Source organism: Podarcis liolepis, assembly GCF_965112155.1.
Source record: "Podarcis liolepis genome assembly, chromosome: 4".
Lineage (NCBI taxonomy): Eukaryota > Metazoa > Chordata > Lepidosauria > Squamata > Lacertidae > Podarcis > Podarcis liolepis.
The window spans coordinates 74,155,024-74,168,709 of NC_139558.1; the positions used below are offsets into that span (position 1 = coordinate 74,155,024).

General features: G+C 43.9%; 1 protein-coding gene across 1 annotated transcript; it reads left to right on the forward strand.

Moving 5' to 3' along the window:
* The first annotated feature begins 461 nt into the window (after nucleotides 1–461).
* On the forward strand, nucleotides 462–13,557 carry SLC35A5 (solute carrier family 35 member A5). Its single transcript, XM_083500866.1, has 7 exons — nucleotides 462–611; nucleotides 3,188–3,340; nucleotides 3,963–4,061; nucleotides 5,208–5,341; nucleotides 6,100–6,167; nucleotides 7,062–7,851; nucleotides 10,617–13,557. Exons 2-7 carry the CDS (start codon nucleotides 3,211–3,213, stop codon nucleotides 10,683–10,685), a joined length of 1,290 nt encoding a protein of 429 aa, XP_083356992.1. The 5' UTR covers nucleotides 462–611; nucleotides 3,188–3,210; the 3' UTR covers nucleotides 10,686–13,557.
* Nucleotides 13,558–13,686: the final 129 nt, after the last annotated feature.

Consider the following 13,686-nt stretch of genomic DNA (forward strand, 5'->3'; position numbering starts at 1 on the left):
CCTGGGACGCGGGATTCGCTCAACACCCTCCCTCCTCCCTCCCGTTCTGAGGCAGACGCAGAGTCCCGCGCCCTGAAAGGTATCTCTTGCGCCTGCGCGAAGAGGGGGCGGGGAAGAAAAAGGCTCCCGGCTGCGGACGGAGATAGTCGCCCATAGAGATAGGAAATGAAGAGTCGCACGACTTCATTTCTTCCCCTTGTCAGGTCACACACGTCGGTAGCACCTCAATCCTTATTGGCGCTCCCAATACACACAGTAGCTTTGGTGTGTTTTAAAACCCACAGCGGGGCGATACCTTTATTAGGAGGAATCAATAATATCGCCCCCCCAAAAACCCGATATTGCCCAATTCCGTCCCCCTCAATACGGTTTCTTTTTGTATGTGCTACTCTACACTTTTCCTATCTCTATGAATATTACCGCACCTCTATGGCACCGCCTGCCTCTCCGACGTCGCTCGTGTCATGTGATCGAGTAGGAAGTGGCGGTGGCTGAGTGCTCTGTGCGCGTGCGTGAGGGGCGAGCGGCCAGAGGCTGGGGCCGGCGAGGAAAGGGATGTATGAAGAGAAAAGCAAAAGCTGTCAGACAACGACACCTCTGGGAGGCTGAAGGTGCGCTCGGAAGGCCCAGGGTCCTGAGTTCAAATTTCACCGCAGCTGCAGGATAATAATTAATAATAATTTTATTATTTATACTCGGCCCATCTGGCCGGGTTGCCCCAGCCACTCTGGGAGGCTTCCAACACATATAAAAACATAACAATCATTCGGGGAAGGGAAGCTGTGATTTCCTGTAGCCTCAAGGTTCCTGTTGAGGCTGCCGACTTGTCTTCTGTGTCTTTAGCAGCAGCTACATATACAGAAATGTAACAGGTGAAGATTTTCCTCGATTGAAGATAAAGCTATGCCAGAAACTATGTGTTGGGCTGTTTATAAAGGGCCTACCCAACAAACTCTTTGCAATAAGTTGATAATAATATCAATCCATGTTAGAAGGTTGTACGGATAACGGAGACAGGGTATCTAAAGCTCTTTCAACACTTGACCTGTGCTATATAAAGGATAATTACTTATTATTCTATTACAGATACCTGCACAAGATTGGCCAATTTGTTCATTTCAGTCAGTTCATGAAACAATCGGTTTGATGTTGCAGTTTTGATTTCAGCTAGTTTTCAGGAGGAAATACACAACTGTGTGCAAGAGGGAGAAATGGAGAACAATAATGTGAATTTGGAGGACGTGGAGTTATATCTGTTAAAATATTGTGCTGAGTTTCCCTTTCTTCCTATGCAAAATGCATTTGTTTGGGGTATAACTTAGTCCCCTAGACCTTACTTGGCAGGTATTATCAAATAATGTTCTTTAGGATCCCTGTCCATCCAGCCCCTGGCTGTCAGCAGCAGGGCTTCATGCAGTGGCATAGCTGATGCCACTTCCAGAGCCCTGCCACTCTTGCTAGCCAGGGCAGGAGGTGGGAGGGGCAGAGAAAAATACCCTTTTGCTACACCAGCTCCTATGTTTTTATTGTCTGATTTTGTTTATTTGCAAATGATTTACAGCTTAGATGGGCTGTTGTGTGTGTTTGTATTGTTGATTTTGTTCATCACTTATGAAACTGCCAAAATAAAACATTACTTACATAGAAGAAGGAAAAATTCTAAACTTTTCATACTCTTTAAATATTATTGCATAATTTGGAGCTCTTGTCTCAAAATGCTTCAGATGCCATAAGCCTTTCAGCTTATTCAGCTGAGACAAGAGAAGTTTCTTAATAAACCTTCTACGTGATGAAGAGTGGATAGGTAGGAGTTACTCTCCTCTTGTAAGACCGGAACTCTGACATATTCAGTGAAGCCGAGTGTTAGAAGATTCAGGACTGGCCAAAAAAAAAAGTATTTGTTTTCACAGAGCACATACCGTATTTTTCGCCCTATAGGACGCACCGTCCCATAAGGCGCACCTAGTTTTTTGGGGGGGGAATAAAGGGGGGGATTTATTTCCCCCCCCCCCGGCGGGGCTGGGGCTGGGGAAGCCCGCGCCTTGCGGAGAGCTGTGCGAAGTCTGGGCGCGCTGAGCTCAATGCGCCCAGCCTTCGGCATGCAGGCAACTCTCCGAAGGGCCGTGGGAGCCCGGCGCGGGCTCCCACGGCTTGCGGAGATCTGCGCGAAGCCTGGAGAGGGAGAGGGGTCGGTGCGCACCGACCCCTCTCGCTCTCCAGGCTTCAGCGAAAGCCTGCATTTACCCCATAGGATGCACACACATTTCCCCTTCATTTTTGGAGGGGGAAAAGTGTGTCCTATGGGGCGAAAAATACGGTAATTAAACTGTGAAATTGATTCCAGAAGATAGGGTGATGCCACCAACATGGATAGCTTTGAAAGAGGATTAGTCAAACTCATGGAGAATAAGGCTAATAATGACTACTAGATACAATGGCTATCTTCTGCCTCTGCTCTCAAAGGCAGTATGCCTCAGGGTACCAGTTCCTGGGAATCACAAGTGGAAAGAGTGGTGTTACATTCAGGTCCTGCTTGGGGCTTCCCACTGTGAGGAAAGGCTCTTCTTATGTTCTTAGGATCTTAGTTTAAAATGTGTGTGCCATTCAGTTCTGCGGGTGCTTTAATAGTTTTACAGTGGTACCTCGCAAGACGAATGCCTCGCAAGACAAAAAACTCGCTAGACGAAAGGGTTTTTGGTCTTTTGAGTTGCTTCGCAAGACGATTTTCCCTATGGGCTTGCTTTGCAAGACGGAAACGTCTTGCAAGTTTATTTCCTTTTTCTTAACACCGTTAATACAGTTGCGACTTGACTTTGAGGAGCAACTCATAGAACGCGGTGTGGTAGCCTTTTTTGAGGTTTTTAAAGACTTTGGTGATTTTTGAAGCTTTTCCAAAACTTTCCCGACACCATGCTTCGCAAGACGAAAAAAATCGACAAAACTCACGGAACAAATTAATTTCGTCTTGCGAGGCACCACTGTATTTGGAATAGCAATGCAAGAAGATTAGATTAGGGCCTCCAGAATATTGTTCAAGCATGTGCGGAAAAAACACAATTTCATGCAGGTTACGTAAAGCAAAGCACTAATAGCCTATTCTGTGCTGTCATGTTCACTAGTAATAAAACATATGCTGCTGTTTTTCTGAAAGGATCTACTTGATAAGTTTTTGCTTTGCTGTTCAAAGGGCACTGATGACAAGGCAGTGGAATGGAGTCCAGGTGCTGTAGTCAGCCTGCTCGGTGGGCCAAGCCAGCCATGTATACATTCCTTCTAGGAGGCACCTTTGTTACCTTGGGATCAAGTCGTATCCTTCTAATGAAATACTCTGCCAATGAAGGTATGCTTGAATATTTAATTCTATATGGATAACAACATGATTGTTTAGCATGCTATCTGTCTTCATGCTCTCTACTAGCATGAGGCTACAATATTATCAGGGAATGTAAATAGTCCTGATTTTTTTAATCAGAATTACCTGGCAATCTGTTTTCTTTCTTCAGAGCCATGAAGACCAGTTGTAATAAGCCCTCTGTGTAGTCAGATAACTTTTCTGTGACATCAAGCAGAACTACCAGCATTTCTTTTATGTCACTTGATATATTTACCTGCTCCTTTTGAGGAAAAGGGTAAAAGAGCATTAGATGCCTGATAGTAGTGATTTGGGGGAGGCAGGGCAATGTGCAGACTACAGAAGCCTTACCCCTTGAACCTCAAAGCCCTTTTTTAAATCTACCAAGCTTTCTAATAGCAACAGCATGAATATTTTCATGCATTCTTCACAGCTGTATGGCCTGAAAACTTGGTTGTTGCATTAAAAATGAAGGCAGCATTTGCTGGTGTTCCAAATCCTACATCTGCATCTGTGTTGAAGATACATGCGCACACAGGTCGCCTGTTGCTAGTTTTTTCTTCTTCGGCGTAGATATTTGTAACGTATTGTATACCCTCTATTTCCTCAGATAACCAGTATGATTATCTTCCTGCAACTGTGAATGTGTGCTCGGAATTAGTTAAGCTGGTGCTCTGTCTGGTAATGGCACTCTGGGTCACCAGGAAAGGTAAGCTGTTACGGTCAGGTTCTTACACGATATTTAGCTACAAGATTGTCCTCCCTCGTTGCTCACTATGCATCAGTGGAATTTAGGCAGCTATAAGATGAATCTGTCTTACATTGTCTGTACTCACAAAATAGGGGATCTGTGAGGATGCAGTGTTGCTCTGCTGAAAAGTACTGTTTTGGGAAGTGCTCCAGCTCAGTGGTGTGGGATGCATGCATGCAGATGGTTCTGTGTTCAGTCCCTGGCATCTCCACGTAGGACTGGGAAGGCCTGCTGTATAAAACCAGGGAGTGGCATAGCTAGTCAGTGTAAACAATAATGAGCTTGATGAACCAATGGTTTGACTTTGTATAAGGCAGCCCTCTTGCCATTAGTAGTTAGTCACATGCTGCCTTTGAACTTAGGAGTTCTATAAAGCCATTGATAAACCTATTCTTCGTGATTTTTACTAATTCCCTTTTAAAGCTGTGTAGCATTCAAAGCTATTACTTGCCTTGTGGGCCAAATTCATGTTTCATGACATGATAAAAGTGCATACATCGTGACTTTTCATGTGGAGTCATTTTTGGGTGGAGGTTTGTTTGAAACAGTTCTTTGAAAAACTTGAAGATTGCCACAACAGAGAGAACACTTGCAAAGTAGCCTTTTCCCTGAGGCAAGCTATTTCACACAAGTGCCTCAAAATGCTAAATTTATGTGTTTAAAGTTGCCATTTAAATGCCTTTAACACATTGGGAAATCAATCTTAGCAAGAAGATCAAGAACCCAGTGACTGGAGATTGGATTTCAAAGAACATGACTGCAAGCATTTAGTCAAAACATATTTTCAGGAAAGCATGGTATAGTTTCATATTTGAGCCTGCCCAGGAGATTCCCAAACTGTGAATTTATTTATTCAAGGGTTGTGCCTCATTAAACCTAAGAATAAGGGCAAAAGCTGGAGTGGGGGGCTTGTTCCCCTCCAGACATTGTCAGACTCCAGCTCCCATTAGCCTGAGCCAGCGTGGCCAATGGTAAGGGATGATGGGACTTGTAGTTCAGCAAAGTTTGGTGGGCTGCAGGTTAGCCACCCTTGTGTAGATATGAAGCAAATTAAGAGTGTTTAACTGATTTCCCCCCTTTCTTCCCTATTTACTCCTTTTTTAGGAGGTTATTCTCATAGTGGATTTGGCTGCAGCTCATGGAGGCAATTGAATAGCTACGTTAAGTGGTCAATTCCCGCCTTCCTCTATTTTCTGGATAACCTGATTGTCTTCTATGTCTTGTCCTATCTCCAGCCAGTAAGTAACACTTTAGAAATTCAATGTGTGCTTTATGCTCAAGGTTTTTGTAAACAGAGAATGTGTCCCATACCATGCTTACTATTAACTTGTACCAAGTTATGGTCAAGACAACGAGACTGCAGGGAACCTCTTTTTTCACTTTTTAACCTGTTGAGATAAACTAACAATATCTCAGTAGCTGAACTGGATGCTTAGGGTAGGCTCTGCCAGAGCTACAGTACAAGAGGGGATGGATTAATCTTAAGGGAATTGACGCCAGTCTTACCTGGAGTATTGTGCCCAGTTATGACCCAGCGATACAGGGCAGGTTCAGACGGTATGTATAGCCTAGGTTTGTTTTTGCTTTTAAATGGGGACAGTAGCATGTCTTTCAAACCTACAAGTTCAAGGATGGGCTATTTTCCCCATTTAATTGAGCCACGGTGAAAAAATTGCATATGATATTGGTCATAAGGAAAAGAGCAGTGTTCTAGAAAGGTAGGAAATATGACTGGTTCAAACATAACAGTGGTTCATTGGGTTGGAAATAAGCATCATGCTAACACATTTCCCCCCCAAAATTGGATCTCCAGCTGTTATTGGACTACAACTTTCATCATCCCTAGCTAGCAGGAACATTGGTCAAGGATGATGGGAACTATGATATCAAGATTAGTGCTGACCTTCCTGATAAAAGGGCATTGAAGACTGATGGTTATCCCACTGCTAGGTTGCATTTGGCATGTAACATTGCTCCTCAACTTCTTTTTCTCTAGGCCATGGCTGTGCTTTTCTCAAATTTTGTCATTATAACAACTGCTCTCCTGTTCAGAATTGTGCTGAAGTAAGTAGCAATGGAAGCATGTTTTCATTAGTCAATATTTTTCTTTCTTTCTAGTGTTGGCATTAGAATTCACCAAGATCTCTTTAAATCAGTTATAAACAAGAATATAAAGGTGTTTGAAATTTTAAAGCAAGTCAAAATAAATTCAGTAATGTATTAAGTCTTTATGCGTTAATGAGCATGCTATTGATGCTGACTGAGCTTGGTTCTTTTGCTTTGCTGGTTGTTCATAACAAAACACATGTGCTTTGGTCCCAATGAATGAGACAGAATTTCATTTGAGTAAACTTGCTTAGGACTGGACTTTCAATAAGCCTATGCAGCAGGTACAAATTCTGTCACCAACATTACAGTTTAATTTAAAGCGAAGCACGGATAAGCTTCCTGTCCTATGTATTTAGTTTCCTTCAGGATTTCTGTAAGAGCTAGTCCTCAGTGTTTCAGATGGCCCTTGTGTGTTGACCTGCATTTAGAGTCCGCAAAATGATGGCTTTAGTAATCTTGTCATGATATTCTAGCTGAGCCATATTCTAGATAGGGATGGATTCTCTGATATCCTTATGTCCACCTTCCTACAGTTTCAACAAATACAAAATAATTCAATCTTTATAGTAGGTGAGAGAGATGGATGTTCGAAAATGCTGATTGCAATCCAGGTCCTTGAGTACAGCATACCTGCAATTTTCTGTCTCCTGGTTTATGTGTTGTAGCATTGAAAAGGTTACTTTTGGGGAGCTGAGAAGAGATCGTGTCTGTGCAGCTACCTCGGCAAAGAAGATGGGCAGCATATTTCTACCCACGGCTTGTGCTGTTTGGGATTGACTTGCTGGGTTGCTTCGTACCTGTCTGTGTACACTGGGTGTCTTTTTTTTTTTTTTTTTTGTCTACACACAGGCGGCAACTCTCCTGGGTGCAGTGGGCGTCCCTGCTGATTTTGTTCCTGTCTATTGTCGCCCTGACGGCTGGGACAGGAAGCCACAAGCATAGCTTGGCCATGCATGGGTTCCATCACGATATCTATTTCAGCCACTCTAACAGCTGCCTGCAGTATGCCAGCCTGGAGGAAGAGTGCTCAGGAAGAGAGAACTGCACAAGAACGTGGCTTTTCCCCAGCTTAAGCTGGAACATCACTGCTGCCACTGGAGCCCTGAGAACCATTCCCCTTGGGCTAGGGCACCTGCTCATCCTGGTGCAGTGCTTCATCTCTGCCCTGGCCAACATCTACAATGAAAAGATATTGAAAGAAGGAGGCCAGTTCAGTGAAAACATCTTTGTACAGAACACCAAGCTGTACCTCTTCGGAGCCATGTTCAACGCCCTGATTCTGAGCTTGCGCCCCGAAAACAGGCGCCGGATAGAACACTGTGGGTTCTTCTATGGGCACAATGCGTTCTCTGTCGCCCTTATTTTCGTCACTGCCTTCCTGGGGCTCTCTGTGGCTTTCATCTTGAAGTTCCGAGATAACATGTTTCACGTTCTGTCTGCACAGGTCACCACCGTGATCATCACCACGGTGTCTGTCTTTGTTTTTGACTTCAAGCCTTCCCTGGAGTTCTTCCTGCAAGCTCCTGTGGTGCTCTTGTCCATATTCATCTACCATTCCAGCAGCCCTCGGTGCGTGGAATACACCACTCAGTGGGAGAGGAGCAAAGTTGGTGGAGGGCCCTGGGAGCGCTCCAATGGGGTAAGGCTTGGGAAGGGGCTTGTTTTGAGTCCAATGCATGGGCCGGCTGACGCCATCCCACCACCACTGCAGTTGCTTTGACGTAAGAGTTTGGATTTGATATCCCACTTTATCACTACCTGAAGGAGTCTCAAAGTGGCTAACATTCGCCTTTCCCTTCCTCCCCCACAACAAACACTCTGTGAAGTGAGTGGGGCTGAGAGACTTCAGAGAAGTGTGACTAGCCCAAGGTCACCCAGCAGCTGCATGTGGAGGAGCGGAGACGCGAACCCGGTTCACCAGATTACGAGTCTCGCTCTTAACCACTACACCACACTGGCTCTCAGAGGTTTAGGCTTTCGTGGTTTAGCTGCAGGTCTACCCCTTTGCAAATGAGCGGCTCTGCTTCACTTGCTTGCAGTGCTGCAAACCCATGCTTTTGTGAGGCACCTGATGTCATTGTAGACATTTCCCAGCCACCCAAGAATGTTGGCTTGGTGTCATTGTAATAGACATCTGTAGAGCTGAGAAATGACAAAATGTGCTGGCAGCAAGCCAGCCACGTGACTCAAAGTTAACTGCGCTTACGGCTATTGATTTCAGTGGGCTTAATGCTGTGTTGAATTATAGCCGCTTCTTTGTGCAAGTGGGCACCAGAGGGCGCTGTTGACAGTTAAAGCTGCTCTTAGGTAACATTTGTGCACACTTGAGTGAATGCTTTATAGTGATAACTTGGAAGTCCTATAGGAAGAGGGAGCTTTCACATCTGCATCCATGAACACAGGATCTTGGATTTCTGCTGGCTTCGGTTTGCAGATGCAGCTCCCCAAAACCTGTGCAGGTGATTAAATGTTTCCATCAACAAATCATTTCATGACTGTCAAGTCAGAGCTTCTCCTGCTCCTTCTAGATGCATCTGTGTGGTACCTTTGCAGAATAATATGGAATACAGTTAAATTTTATTGTCCTGTTGCTGAAATCAAATTCTGGATATATCAGTGCATGTCAAACTCATCAGCAGTAGCTTATAAGAATATTATTCAATTGATACAAAAAGAGGGGAGTAAACAGTCTTACCTTTTAATACATATCAGAGCAAAAGTTTCAGCAGAGATCTAAGATAGGCGTAGTAGGACATATGGAAAATATGTAGGATCTGTGCTCCAGGGTGCACTCAGATGTATTTCCGACTGTATTTCTTGAGGTAAGCATGCATAGAATTTCAGCCTTAGCATCCAAAAGAGAATTAAAACCCAGCTGCTTGGTTTTATCACTTTCACTTGATTGTTTCAAAGTAACCATTTGTTACAACTGACCTTGCATGATCTTCACTCTGATTATTTGCTCAGGATGACAGTAAAGTTTTGCTATGCAACCTTCACAGGCAGCTGCTTGAGCTGCCACCTGCTGCTTGTTTCCATTCAGCCTTCCTACTTGCAGTTCAGCTCCTAATTCTTAATAAATGGCTTATAACAACAAATATTTATAGACCTTTTAGGCTTATAAAGTGTTCTTCATTCATAGGCATCCATATAAACTCAGAGCCAGCGCCACATATTTGGATGACTAGGCACCTGGACTTCTTTGTGTCCTAGTCTGGTATTTTATTTGTTTCAGCATTTGATCTGATTCATCCTAAGGGGATTAACTTTAACTACAATGAATGGGTAGTTCAGAAAATGATTTTATAGTTAATTGGGAAAGAACATGCTTTGAAAGAGACACACTGAAGCATAGCTTTGGCACTAGCAAAGGGCCTTTATGCCATATAATGCGAACAGGTGAAGGTGAGGGACACTGATCAGTCCAAGAGCTACAGTCTGTCCTGGGCAACCTTCTGAAGGCCCCATACCTGGGGTGGGCATGGCCAGAGGCACCAAGTGGGTGGAACAATGGGTGTGTATCTTGCCTTTTTACAGTAGGCTATGCAGGTGGCGCTGTGGGTTAAACCACAGAGCCTAGGACTTGCCGATCAGAAGGTTGGCAGTTCGAATCCCCGCACCGGGGTGAGCTCCCGTTGCTCGATCCCTGCTCCTGCCAACCTAGCAGTTCGAAAGCACGTCAAAGTGCAAGTGGATAAATAGGTACCGCTCCAGCGGGAAGGTAAACGGCGTTTCTGTGCGCTGCTCTGGTTCGCCAGAAGCAGCTTAGTAAATAAAGCCAATAAAGCGAAATGAGCGCCGCAACCCCAGAGTCGGCCACGACTGGATCTAATGGTCAGGGGTCCCTTTACCTTTACCTTTACAATCAAGCCATGGGGTTTCTAGACCCACATATTTCCTTCCAGGCAAACAAGGCATTATTGCAGCTCAAGGACACATTCCAGCCAGGCAAAAGCACTCAAGGAGAGTGCAGAGCCAGGCCAGCAAGAAGTGTAGCATTGGGAGGAATGTGACCTGGAGAGAGTCCCAAGGAGGCCTTGAAGGACAGCATTTGGCCCTCAGGCCCCAGGTTCTCCAGCCTCAAGACAGATACATATGAATTATCCTATAAAACCAGTCTGCTAACTCTGGAGTTCTCTCTCTTTCCCCCAGTCACCCACCCCTGATTCCTGGCCATAAGAAACCCAGCTGAAATGAAAAGATCTTGCAGCAGTTCCAAAATATACCCAGGTCAAGTGAAGCCCATGATTGTGGGTCCTGTTACAAGAATATTCTATAAGTTGCTGTCACTTCACAAAGCTGAAATATTTAGTGCTTACTTTAAAACACTGTTTATTATCAATTGAAAATGTTAACCAAGCATAGACTAATGTTGCCTTTTCACTCTCTTTCCCCTTTCTGTAGGATGGAGAAGAACTCGAGAGACTTACGAAGCAAGACAGTGACCACGATTCCGAAGAAGAGGCCTTATAGGCTGGCTTTGGATTTTTGAAGTACAGACATTCTTATTTAAGAAAATGAAGTTTTACCCTGGGAGGTGGGGGGAGGTTCGGACCATGACCAACAGGTGGAAGTTTCTTCTTTCTTTTCCGCTAAGGTGGGATTTTAAATTGTGTTTTCATAAAGCTGTGTAAGGTAATATATTAACTACTGTGAAGGGGTTTTGAAGAGGGAAGGGACCTATTTATAGAGGATGAGGATAATGCTATCCATGGCTCTTAATGAGGACTCCAGGATCAAATACAGGTGCCTCTGAATACCTGTTGTTGGGGATTAGCAGCCTTCATGTCCTGCTCATGGGCTTCTCATAGTCATCAGGTTGGCCATGGTGAGAAGTGGGATGCTGCGCTTTTGGTCTGATCCAGCACAGCTGCTGTTATGTACTTGACTTCTGTAGTTCACGAGAGTGAAGAATTTCTGCAGGAAGAGAGCGGTCGGCAACGGTTGCTAGTTCAGAATGATTTGGATGAAGAGACGTAGAACTGGAAGCATCACTTGGAACTTTCTCACTTGGTTCTTTCACATGAATGGAAGAAAGCATTAATGCTACTGAAGTTAACCGAGGTACCTTGGTTCAGAGCAAATGTAAATGAAGAATCAATAGATGGAGGCTGTTCATCTTACAGTATTCTGGAGATAAGAGCTGTCAAACTATTCACAATTGTATGCCACAAACATCTAAGGATTTACTCATATTTCAGGGGTACTTGAAACAGTGTCAAATGTGTCTTTACCACCATGTGTGTATGGTGTTGCCACTCATGGTTCCTGACACACATTTCTGTGATTTGCACAGTTGAAGAAGTGCATTTGTCAGACGCACAACCATGCTTTTAGATGTAGATTTAAACTGTTTTACAGGAGCAGCTTTAAAGTACTGGGCCGTCCACAGTGCTAGTCCTACCCAGAGTAGACCCACTGAAATTACTGGACATAAACTAGTCATAATCATTAATTCCAGTAGTTCTTCTCTTGGATAGGAGTAGCATTGGATACCACTAGTACCGTGTGAAGTGGAGCTCAGTGGTGGATGCAATTGCAATATAGTAATCCAAAGCTTACATACTGAAGAACATTATATACCCTCCTGGTGTTTATGGTGCTATGTTTTACACGTGAGTATTAGGTATCCTTATACTTAAGCCTGAAAGTTGTTGTTGGGATATCTAATGCTGCTTCTAAAGCAAAGGTGGGAATGTTGTTGGGACTCACAACTCCCATCTGTTCTACCCAAAATTGCCAGTGGTAAAGTAATGGTAGAGTTGCAGTCCACCTACATTTGGGGGGCCATAGGGCCCCCCCCCACGATGTGGGTTCAAGATGATTTTCTCCCCTCCTTGTCACAAATCAAAATTGTCATCCCGCTGATGGATCCTTAGAACCCAATGAGCTTGTTCACATTTTCAAATCTGATAAGCACTGAATTAGGAGCATAGGATATGCACAAGTTCCTTTCATCTGTGTGCAGCCCTTTTACACGAGCTGTGAAACAAACCAGGAAGCTGCACTTAATCGTCGTTTCCCATGACGATTCCATCTCCCTGAGTATCGTTAACGGCTTCCAAATCAGCCAGGATTCAAAAGCCAACTTTAAACTATGGTTTCATATCCTGTCTTCTTTAGAAGTCACTAACCATATTTTCCTAGTTTGAACGTATCCGGAAGATGATATATGAACTGAAACTTCCTGGTTTGTTTCACAGCTCGTGTAAAAGGGTAGCGCACAGATGAAAGGAACGTGGGCCTATACTGGCCTATTCTTGCCACTTGAAATGGCAAGCTGCGGTGCCTCTCTATATTTGATTTTGGCATAAGTGCCCACTCTGCCTTTTGTCCCTTAGTTCTATCTTGTCCTCTTTAATGCCTGTCTCTGTGTAAAATACAACTTTTCTGTGTACTACAACTGTGTAAAAGTGCAGCACAGGGACAAAAATCTGAGGGATAAAATAAAAAGTAACAAAGAACAATGTTATGGACGTAGGCTTAGAACTTTTAACGATGCCTTTTGTTAAGTATGATTCAAGGAAATGCATGTTTTGTAATTTAACCAGGGCTCATTCAGGGATGAGACTATGTATAAAGGAAATAGTATTGACAGAAATGGGGCGAGGAGGTCAAGCATTTCTGATTTCTTTTCTCTTGTTTTTTTTTTGGGGGGGGCTACAATATAATTTGAAAATCTTGGTAATACTTGAACTGTCACAGCTTCAGTTTTACACTTCCAGCCCAAGTCCCTATTTGCCAAAAAACAAAGAAACCCAGCAACAAAGCAGTGGGATAGGAAGAAATACAGGCCCCTATCTTGCAGAAGTAGATAAATACTCCAGGAAGTGGTGATCTGATCATATAAGCTGCTGCTTCTTATTGCACAGATAACAACTCATTTTTGTGTCTGTTGATGGAAAAGTGCAGCTTCTTTGGGTTTCTCAGACTGTTTTATGACACTCCTAGAACTCAAAAGTATATTGGAACAAGTCTAAATGGAGCATTCCTTTGAACCTGGCTTATTTGTTTGATCAGAGTTTGAAATAAGGAGTTAATTGCTCCTAAGAGCAGCTTTGAAGCAGGTGTGGTTTATGTGGACAGTGGTTTTGATTGTGCTTTAGTTCCTCATTTGCATTTGTGATAGCCTTGCTGGTAAGACATCTGTTCCGTTGTTTGCTAGTGTAACAGAACAGGAGCTTTCTGGTGTACACTCTTTTGTTGTTGCTATTCAAGTGCATTCATTAAGGAACTCTGCCTGATTCCCTTATAGTGCCTGGTGTTAACCAAAATGTGGGATCTCTTTGTGGTGTTTTCATTGTTTTACAGTCCACACGGCCAAATAAACTACAACGTAAATGGATTTTGGATTTTTGTGTGTTTGTGGGACGTAGGTCTAAACCACAGAACCTAGGGCTTGCTGATCAGAAGGTCGGTGGTTCAATTCCCCGCGACGGAGTGAGCTCCCATTGCTCGGTCCCTGCTCCTGCCA

Bases quoted from the DNA above. Each gene is read 5' to 3' on its own strand.
- SLC35A5 (XM_083500866.1), top strand. From the start codon at position 3,211: ATGGAGTCCAGGTGCTGTAGTCAGCCTGCTCGGTGGGCCAAGCCAGCC. The intron at 3,341-3,962 runs GTATGCTTGAAT...CTATTTCCTCAG, and splicing joins GAAATACTCTGCCAATGAAG to ATAACCAGTATGATTATCTT. The intron at 7,852-10,616 runs GTAAGGCTTGGG...CCCTTTCTGTAG, and splicing joins CCTGGGAGCGCTCCAATGGG to GATGGAGAAGAACTCGAGAG.